The sequence below is a fragment of the Lissotriton helveticus genome, chromosome 3_1, assembly GCF_964261635.1.
Source record: "Lissotriton helveticus chromosome 3_1, aLisHel1.1, whole genome shotgun sequence".
Taxonomy (NCBI): Eukaryota; Metazoa; Chordata; class Amphibia; order Caudata; family Salamandridae; genus Lissotriton; species Lissotriton helveticus.
In genome coordinates, this window is record NC_136061.1 from 2,050,213,164 (window position 1) to 2,050,223,835 (window position 10,672).

The window sequence follows — 10,672 nt, forward strand, 5'->3', positions numbered from 1 at the left end:
GACTGAAGCCAAGTTTGAACAGGTGCATGTGGTAAAGAAGAGCCAAACATTTGCTACAATTTCATAAATCCTTTTTTGGTTAGGTTTTGCTCATCGTTTTAGTTAAGAAACATATGTAAACTCTGCACTTGGCCGCTTCTTGAACACTCCATTTGGATATACAAATATTTGACAGAGCAGCTACAGACCTATTGGAGCTGTTTTTTGGTGCACTCACAGATAGCAAGCCATTGGATGGTAAGTAATGTAAGATTGTAAGTTGTATCTGTCACACGTTTGTTTATTTCAATCAGGCACATTGACAGCTTGTGCAGCTTATGGCTTTTATATGCATAAGTCAATTTGCCATTAGAAAAAAAGATTAGTGGATCAGCCCCTTAGTCTGTAAATCTAGAAATGAGAATCGCTGGCAGAAGTGTGCTGGCATCAAAGTCCCATTTTTAAACAGTGAAGACAATGCTCAGACTTTAGGAACTGAGACCAGACTATACCTATCGACATCGCTAAATGAAATGACATTATACATATATATATATTCATTCTCACGATTAGTCTATGGAATGTCTGAAAACAAATTTAAAGGCTGTGAATTATTCCACAGGATAGAGTTTTGGTGTGTAATTTAAAAGATTCTCAAATGTCCACTAACTGTACAATTTCCATGGATTTAGAGAACTATCCTCTGCTGTTGAGTGCATCCAGAGAAATTAAAGAGATAGAAATCTGCAGAATAAAATGTATGCTTTCTGAGCATGGGTTTCAGTAAGGACTCCACGAAACAGAATGTGAAATAACATTGGCTCTATTTTCCAAGTCAGAATCATTCCCCCAAGCCTACCCATGCTGATTCACCAACGTGGCCTACGAGAGATAGGAAACATTGCTAAATTAATGATAATTCCATCCACAACCTTTGAACTGAGGTCGTCAGCAAAATCTTCTGTGCCACATGATTGTCGATTTTAGAAAGTTGTGCACCAGTTCAAACTTCTTACTAAAAAGCTCCCAAACACAAAATATATGGTGTCTGCAGATTTACTGCTATTGAACTCTGCTCATTTGCCAATATCAAACATATTGTTGTAGTTTCCACAAGGATAACATTGAGCAGAAAGGATAAGCTGTGGTTTAGCAAGAGATGCCACTGGCCCTTAAGAAAGCAATGAAAATCACCCATTTGCCCCAAAGAATAGTAGAGTAAAAGAGCCCTCATTGGAGTGCTGTGAGCTGCTAATCTACTAGAGCCCGGTTATCTTGCTATGTCAGTTGTTGATGGAGACCGGCTGCCTGGAACTCGAAAAGGCATGTGCACTGTGAGTCCCATGTTTAGACAGACTGGCTTCACGTTGTGCAGCAAAGGTATATCAGGGTCAGAAGACTAGAGAAGTGGCCTTAGTCAGTTGGATAGCACCGTGGATCATGCACCTGCTTAAGAGATCTGTCTGAAATGTAAAGGTCACATGTTCCACTTCCTGCTGTCACTCAGTCTTTCAGCCTTCGGTATATCGTCAACAGCTCTGTTCTAGCTCATATTGTTGAACTCTGCTACACACTGGTAGCTACGCTGAGTCGTGATGAGGATGCAGTGTACTGCTTTGTGCTTTACATACTGTATGGATATAGGATGCTGTAGGTAAACTGACGAACACAAGATGCCTGTTGCTTGGCTTCGAAAAATGATGCAAGCCTGAGGTGCCGGATATTACATTTTATGTCAAGCTGCTGTAATGCATCTACACTGCAGACGTCCACTCCTCTTGGTACATGTCCAGAATCTTTAATTCGCTGTCATTGGAGCGCACGTTGCCCAGTCTGCACGGGCTGACACCGAAGAGCTGTGCTCAGAGCACACCAAAGGCCTGCTGAGCCAGGGGTGCGCTGGTGCCGCAGAGTGTGTCCAATAAACCCCAGTGTGCTCTGTCGGAACGACCCCCTTTCAAATCCGTTCAAGAAATAATGGTTCGTGCCGCACATTCATAATGCCCCATTATCTCTCGCGGCCTCGTTGATTCTACATGGCTGACCTTGGCTCCCAGTGTGTGTGAGAAGCAAACAGATTCACACAGGCGCCATAAATAGACCCGGCTCGGCAGCTCAAAAGAAAATTGGGTGACAAGGGATAGAGGCACACGAATGCTAATCAAATGGGGCTTTATTCACAAACAAAAATGTGAATCTTTCGACGGCTTGCAATTAAATGTGGAATATTAATGGCTGCCCTGGGATCAGCCAGCAAGATGAAATCTAATATAGCCACCGCCATGATTGAGGAACTAAGTGGAAAGTGTTGTATGTATTTCTCCAAAGACGGGGGAGGCCACATTCTGCCACGAGTTTGGTGGTGACGGACAGTTGGCGTAGAACAAACAAAGCTCCTTTTGATAAATCCAGGCGCAGTTCTGAAATCCAAGGTTCAGCCAGGGGAGTCAACCACTTGCTGCGACTGCTTTCGACAGGGGGAGGTAAGTGGGCTTAAAAAGGAGCTCCGTGGGCGCATCTGAAACGGCCATTCAGCGGCCAGGCTTGGTCTGACCTTCCGGCTGAGCCCAAAGCCCCCGCACACTGGCCACTTGTCGCAGCTAATGAAGAGGCTCTCACCCCGACACTTGCCAGTCTGAGCACTGCGCCGTGCCCCCTTCCCATTGTGAAGGGATGAGGCAGGGGGGGGCGATTAAGTTACGCTTGCCAACAGCCTTTGAACCCTCGACTGAAGGGGGGCAAGGGGGAGGGGCGGACGGGCAGGCGTAAAACGTGAGAGCCATTTTCAGCGCGTTGTCGTCACTAAGCAGGACCTCTTCTCACTTACCCAGACACCTGTGTGTTGGTAAAATAGCACTCTCAACTGCTATATAGGTTACATTTCCACTCCTTTTGGCCTTCGGAGAGTTTATTGAGACGATGTTCTTTTCCCCCTCAACCTAGACTACCGTAGTACCGAGTAAATTGAGACTATCGTCGAGGTTTTTATTACAAAAAAAAAACTTTTGTTAATGCATCAGTTGCTCCTAAGCGTAGTTGTCTTCAAGAACCTGCGTGCTGCTGGGTCCTTCAACTGCGGTGCTTCAGTAAGGCGCTGTAGTGTCGGTTAAAAATGCTCCATCGTTCGCTGCTCGAATGGACATGGGTGTGAAACAAATGGACCTTGTGTATAGTGTCACGTAGACATGAGAGGGGGTATGTAGTAGCTATCGGACCCGGGCTCATTTTTGCGTGGGAAAAACCCTGTTTGGTAAAGTGCCACATACTTTGCAGCATGTCGTGCAGGTGCATTGGGTATTTGCTTCACCTCACATCTGGGGCATGTGAAAGCGCGTGGGCGTCTCCCTACTGCGTTTCTGTGCAAACGATAAAAACGGATCGATGATACTGTTTCCCAAAACTCTATCCAACAGGTGTTTTGGGTTAGGGCGTTCCGCGTGGGTCTCTTTCAATAAGGTCTGCGTGCCACAGCCACAGGTCGTGCACTAGCTCGTGTGGCGAGTCGTGTGATGCATAAAACCCAAGTGTGCTGGCATATGCGCCTCTCGCCCACGAACAGTGCCGACACACTCCAAAAGGGCCCGGGTGACTCCGGGAGAGGCTCGGAGTAGGAACCGATCCAGGGGGTGGCACGTTTTGCAGCCGCTGTCCACTGACAGGCACGTGTTTCCAAACCGTCACCGGACACTGTGCGCGTGGCTGTGACATCAATAGCAGGAAAAAAACGCACCTGAATCTTTTACACAGCACCTCACACTGTCAGATGGTGTGATCCCGGCGTATCTGTTGAATGAGCGCAGCAGAGACATTGCGGGGACCCAAATACGCCATGTTGGATGCAAGCTTTCTTGTCAGCCTCGCCGTTTATGTTAAAGGGAGTGATTGAATGTGTGAGTGAGACTTTGGTTGCCTCTAGCCATGCCCTTGCGAGCCTCCACCAGGCGAGCATTTTGAAAAACGGAGGTTCATCGCTGGAGAGGTAATGCGATTTTCCTGAAATGTGTCGAGGTAGAAGGATATTCCGAGCTCGGTGAACGGAACAGGCACCTGCTGTGCCAATCCCTCACTGCGCTAATATCTGTTAAATGATGGAGCCGCCGCAGCCCAATAAGCCTTATCCCGGGAAGAGGCGCGCAGGCATTCAAAGAAGGGATTGTAAATATTCTGCGGGGCTTTGCTGCCAATTTGACTGTGACAAACACCACCGCCGCCGGGGGAGGCGCAGCGGGGCAGAGGAGCACGTACTGTCTGTCTGCGCCCGGTGCAGAGGAACAGTCTCCGAGGCAGAGGGGCCGGGCTGTCATTGCTGGAAAGGTGGGGTTTGCATAGTTTTTTTTGGGGGGCGAAAAAGCCCGCACCTAGTAAAAAATAGCCATCCACGGAAACTGTTAAAGAAGCTATTAGAGGCAAAAACACCCTTAAAGGTTTTGAGAGAAATACCCTGAACAACAAGTACCCCAAACTTTTAACATCCAATACCACCCCCAAACTGCACAAAAAAGAACACACCTATTACAAGACACCCCTGCACATATGAACGCATCAACACTGCGTGTTCTCATCCTGAGAGGGCAATCTATGGATGAGTACCATCTGTGTACACTCTCTCGTTTCTTTCTCAAGAGCACATCTCTGAGGCGACCTGTAGCCACCTCGAGCACACATCCACACGAACGCGTTGCCCTCTTCTCTGGTGCCCATCCCAGATTACCAGTTACAATTGTGTTTTTTTCTTCGTTCAGCTGGCGCAATATGGCTCTTTTTTAACAAAATGACTGCTGTATAAAAACCTTCAATTTGCACAGAGCAGGTATTTTTCTCATTGTGGGTACTTGCTTCACATGGCATATCTGTTCAACTCACTGACACTTCTTGTTTTCTGCTGGGCACTTGTAGCTCAAGTCGAAAAACTCGTGTTTTGCAACTGTGCCCAACAAAAGCCATCTACACCTGGTCAACTGGGACTTCCACCAGGGTTACTGCATAGAGGGGTGGGGTGGCTAACCACCATGATTCAGAATTATTTAACCTTTGATGTTTAACACACATATTGTACCCAGAGGCCCGTGAAGAAGGCCACGCATTCTCGCTTGGTGCCACCCCCACCACCCCCACAGACCACAGTTTGGGAAATAAATTGGATAAAGTTTTTGGGAGTTGACCGTGGGCCACAGGGCTGCCTCGCAGTGAGGCGATGCAGTGTGATCTATGCCCTTTAAAGCCCGGGCCCTGCAACTGAAAAAGCAGGTGGTATCAAGCTGTACATCGATGGAGTGCCCTGGGCGCAGCTAATATTACTAGATAAACTACATTCACAATGGGGTGTTCATTGCAATGGTGAGCTCGTTTACATGGACTGAGGTTATAAGGCAAGGGTTCTGCTTTGCAGCGACTTACATGGAGGTGATGCTCTTCGAGATGTCCGTGATGTTGTTGTTGGCGTTGCTGCCCCCGGATTCTTGCCACTCCAGGTGGGGGAAGATGTTGCCATCGTCCGGCTTCCGGCAGCTGATCTCCGTCTCGCTGCATTGACAGTTGGCCGGGCAAGCCAGGTCCGAGCCCGAGCGGTCCACCCACAGGCTCCACAGCAGGAAAATCCGCAGGAAACGGCACTTGGTGAGGCAGAGAGGCGCATCCATCGCCAGCCCTCGCTCAGTTCAGTCCCCTATAAAAATTAAAAAAAAGCAAAAGAGCAGGACGCCGGGTGTCGAGGAAAACAATCCCCTGGTCCACGGGCTGACGACAAATCAAATGCACGACCCTCCAGGAAGTGGGTTCATTCTGGAAACGCGGTCAGAAGCACAACGCTCCCAGGGTTCAGGAAAGCATCGCGGACCCGCTGGCCGGTCGGTGCCCGCCTGGCCGGCGCAGGCTCCCTATTATCCACCAATGTTGTATTTTTCCAGCAGGTCTCAGAGACTTCAGAGCATATCAACCGAAGATTGGGGAGACGCAGGGAAACACTGGTCCTAAAGTCACCAAGTCCCACCTACTGGGCAGAATTAAAACTGACACACCTGCGAAAAGGAAACAGAGGGAAAGGAGAAGTGAGGAGAGACGATTTGGTGAAGCGCAGCAGAGAGAAATCCACACATTTCTAGTCAGGGTGTAGCCGAAGTCCCAAAGACTGGTACCCACACCAGCCCCCCTTACCCTCTACAAGCGTGCCCCAAAGAAGTCCACAGATCAAGGAAAACGCAATACCTCCAGTTTATACCCAGTCAGAAACGTTGGAGCTCTGCTTAAAAGGCAACAGCCAGCAATCCCACACTGAAGAAGAAAAGTTCAAGCTACAGCCATCGAATTCGGGATAATCCTGCTTTTTTCTTCATGTTTTTGCTTGATCCGTCCTATTTATGCAGCCATCGGGAAATGTAAAAGGGGTCCTCACGTTCAGGCAGAAGAAACCAAAACCACTAGCAAAAGGTGCGATGTAAAACACAAACCCCAGGGAGAGTCCGTTGAAAGACCACGGTGTGAAATTAGCTCAAATCTCCAAAGGAAAACAAAAATCGGGGAAATCTCTAGGAAAGCAACAGAGTAAAGCCACAGAAACAGGTCTGAAAAAATGCCACCTTATGAAGAAAGAAAGGACCTATAAATAAAGTGAAAGTCTGGTATGCTATGAAAAAGGAGGCTTGCAGAAAAATTTGCAATCGGAACTGCGAAAAAAATGCGAGCAGAAAAAAGCAACTCCTCTCTGGACGATGAGGCGAAGAGGGACTGGGAGCCCGGGCATCAAATTAGAATGCATGTTGCATTTTTGGCAAGCGCTGGAACACCAACTAGATCGCAGCAATGCTTAATTCACTATGCCCTTCCTTCCCCGCCGCCGCTTCCTACGATGGTTCTGCCTCCCTACTGCCGAGGTACGTTCTCCCCTAAAAACGCCGGCACTTACACCCACACAGCAGCCAGACAGAGAGGACGCAGCCTGGACGCGCAGAGACGGTGACACAGGTGCACAGCACTCCAGACCCCGCAGATCCTGTCTTCGGAGGCAGAGAGCTGCTGCTGTCTCCTGGCCGAGGAGGGGTGGGTGGATGGGTGGGGGGTGCAGGGAGCCTCAGCTGTTTACTGAGAACAGAGAATCAAAGCAGTGTGATCAGGATGAGGAGGAGGAGAGCGCGCGAGCGCGCGAGGAAGGCAGGAGATGGCAGCAGGCAGACAGACAGCCGCACGAGCTCGTAGACCAGAGCCCAGTCTCGCTGTCTGTGGACCACTTCAAGGCAGGCTGGGAGAGAAAGAACTACCTTCCGGATAGTTTCATGTGCACAGTGTATTTCCAAAGCTGTTTAGTGCGCGTGGGTGCGTCTGTATGTGCGTGCACACACGTATATTCATCAACGCTATCAAGAGACGTTGGATGAATGCTTACTGGGTGGATGAATGAGGGAGTTGTCATCTAGCTGTTGCTCCATCGAATCTATATATTTCTTAAAATTCGTTTTGAAAAAACATTTCAGATTTATACATGACGTGCATTAGTAAGGCGTATGTTTTCTCAATGGGGCATGTTGCTGTTGAAAAACAGATGTGCACTGTTACCCCCCCAATCAACAGTACTCATGCTATCACTCTCAGAAGGATGAAAGGCTGAGCAGACCCGCTGAACCTGTGAACACGAAGGCATGCTCCGATTTCTGGATAGAAGATTCAACAGTTCACTGACCTAGATCTATGGTCAATGGACTAACAGCGATGTTTTACACCACTCTTAGTAGAAATAATCCTAGTGGAAAACGAGCACCATTGAGTTGGAATAATAAGCATCTCCTATTTAGGGCCAAGATGCTTCAAGAGGCGAACTCACAGCACAAATGTAAATCCCTTACATCCGAGTTTTGATGAAATACATTTTAATAGCCAATCAACCAGACAAAAGCTGTAGCTTTGCCAAGCATTTTTTTGGCTGTATTGTTGCTTCTTTGTATCATTTGGGTACTATATTCCATGCACTGCTCTAGAGATCACATATGATCTTGTCGGTGTTATGCCATATTTTGGTGACCAGCCTAGCTTGTGTTGCTTTTCCAGGAGTGGTAGGCTGTATAGGCATTGTATACAACTTTTGGCTGTGCACTGTGAGGCTGACATTTATTCTCTCAGCGCGTTATTTGCCAATATAACATGAGATACGTTTTGCGTGATCTAATCACCTTATTTAACTTAATTTAAAACTGTGATACGTTAGTGCATACAATATACCAATTTCATTGAAGTTAAAGGTCACATTTGGGCTGCAATGTTATTTACATTACCCATGTATGACTCAAAAAATATGTTTCTACTCTACTCTCACTATTGTGGCCTTGTTGTTTGCAGCTTCAAACATTGCAGTACTAAGTCAGCAAACGTGTACTGTCATGTAGAAAAAGCAAACCAATAGTTAGATAAGTCACCATAAGTATGCCTTGTAATCCATAGTGTTAAATACCTAATTAAAATAAGTATGACATGCTAAATATTAAATACAAATATGTCTGTACAGTAAACAGCTACAATGTATTCACTGTGCTGGTCAAGCATGATTTTCTTTGGGAGATGCCTGATTTTAATTAAGGGCCTGATTATGAGTTTGGCATTAAGGGAAATGCTGTGAAACTGGCGTCATACTCCCCGCCGCACAGTTGGTGGTCTACCTGCCGAATTATGCTGTTGGTGGTCTGCTGAAGGAAAGACCGCCAGGTATTCGCAGACTGCTGCTACTGTGTTAGGGGGAAAGCTGCTGTCAGAGGGCGGTACAGACAAGTTCACCGCTATTGAAATTACGAGTTGGCTTTCCGTCAAGCTGACCATGGTGGGAAGACCATCTGCTTTGAATCGGCAGAATCTAAGGAATTGGGATGAATACTCACCCATTTCCTTTTCTTCTCTTCAGTCTCCCACGTGGATCCCTTCCTCCATTGCTCTTCTTTCCAGCAGCACCCTGGCCCCAAAGAAAATGACCCTGTTTGCGTCAAAATCTAGGTAATTCAGTTTTGCACTTACCAATTGACTGGACTGGGCACATATGGTCTGGACTCCAGTAATGGGAAAGTACTTGTAATAGGTGTTTTTCATATGTTTCATGCATATGTGTACATTTAACACTTGTGTTGTCAAAATATACACACCTGCATTGACACATGTGAAATGTATTCTCCGCCATCAGAAACACCAATGCTGGCCCAGCGGTGACATCATAATGCAGCAGGCAGAGGACTGCTGCGGCGGAGGTCTGACTGCCAAACTCGTAATCAGGCTCTAAGTCCATTTATACTATTTAAGCAAGGAAAAAAACTGGTGTAAAAGATGGTTTTTAATATGTGTTCAAAAATCCACGTGAGAGGCAAAGGTAGATTTTGAATTTCTATTTATAATGTAAAAGTAACTTTAAAATTCAGACAGGTGAATCCTGGCAGTAATAAACTAGTTTTGATTGTTTTCCTTTCCTCTTGTGGCAGTAATTAGTACATTGATCTGGCAAGAAAATATGCTCTTTCAGTAAAAAATAAACAAACCTTTAAGATCAGGAAGACAACATGGTTCAGTCACTGAATGAACATGTATATGGTATGTGCAATTTTAGAGATAACAGGAACAGATGGTGAGAGCTAGGATGTTGTTGATTTTGGTATGATGAGGCCTGGTGTGGTAAACGGATAACATCAGGGGAGTCCTCTCAAACATATATTTCGTATCCTATTAGAGCAAAACACAGATCAGAAAGAAAGAGTGTTTACTTATTTACATAAGGCTGGACCTGGGAATTAATTAGGCGATCTGTAGAGGAGAGCCTGATGTCTTGTAATTGAATGATGTGCTACAAAATGGGGATAGTAAGCAGTCGGAAAATTGCATGAGTTGAGACTAGGAAAGTCACCAATCAGTCGCTAATGTACTGGTTAAAAAGAAACCTCACCATCAGCTCAGCAAAAGAGTCCTAGACCTTTAAGAACATATCAGAAGTAAGCAAAGTCCTGCCTATTTGTGTGTCTCAGGTGTTGCCTGTACTGAACTTGAACCTAAGTAGTGAACCTATTATCCAAGAGTAAGTTGGCTGCTGCCTATTCTGCCTCAGGGATGCACAATTTTGAAGAAGTGCATCATCCTGTGTTAAGAACCAGCTGATCATTTGAGAATGGAATCCATATCAACACATGTGATCACTTACTAGAAGAATATCTCAATCACAGGAGCTTTCCCTTTGAACAATGTCCAGTATTTGTAAAGCGTGAACAAATACCAGAAGGTGTCAAGGTGCTGGGGGCGATCGGGAAGATTAAGCAAGCTATTGCCCAGCGTTACATGGTGCTGAGCTGATCTGCCACAGGTACCGGGGATCAAACTGTGAGCCCACGGGTTCCGGAGTCAGTCGCCCTGGCTGCTGCGCCACTCCTCTTCCACTGAAGGAGAGAGACCAGGAGTGACTTTTGCAAGTCCCACAATTAGTATTTTGTCATTTTGTGGCAACTGGTGGACCAGGACAAGGCACCAAAGTGATCCAAGAAACAAACAAACCCAAAGGCTAAGTTGTGCTGAACAGCTTAAAGCTTTTTCATCTAAGAGCTACAGTGAAACCACCAAAAGAATTTCCAAGTCCAGGGAAATCCTCATTGGCTATATTTTCTTGCCTAGTTCTGTAGGAGAAATCTGAGATCTAAGAAAAAAGACGAAGGAATTAATTACGACTACCTGATTACATTTCAAT

General features: G+C 46.4%; 1 protein-coding gene across 4 annotated transcripts in view; it reads right to left on the reverse strand.

The window, feature by feature from the left end:
• Positions 1–6,940, reverse strand: part of NTRK3 (neurotrophic receptor tyrosine kinase 3) — a 1,749,208-nt gene extending 1,742,268 nt beyond the window's left edge. For 2 of the 4 annotated variants that reach the window (XM_078683168.1, XM_078683167.1), the window contains exon 1: positions 5,377–6,940. In XM_078683168.1, coding sequence (XP_078539294.1) covers positions 5,377–5,618 — 242 coding nt within the window. In that variant the 5' untranslated portion in view covers positions 5,619–6,940. The remainder of the gene's footprint in view (positions 1–5,376) is intronic. The other 2 variants (XM_078683169.1, XM_078683170.1) reach the window with 2 other exon arrangements.
• Between the last annotated feature and the right edge of the window lie 3,732 nt (positions 6,941–10,672).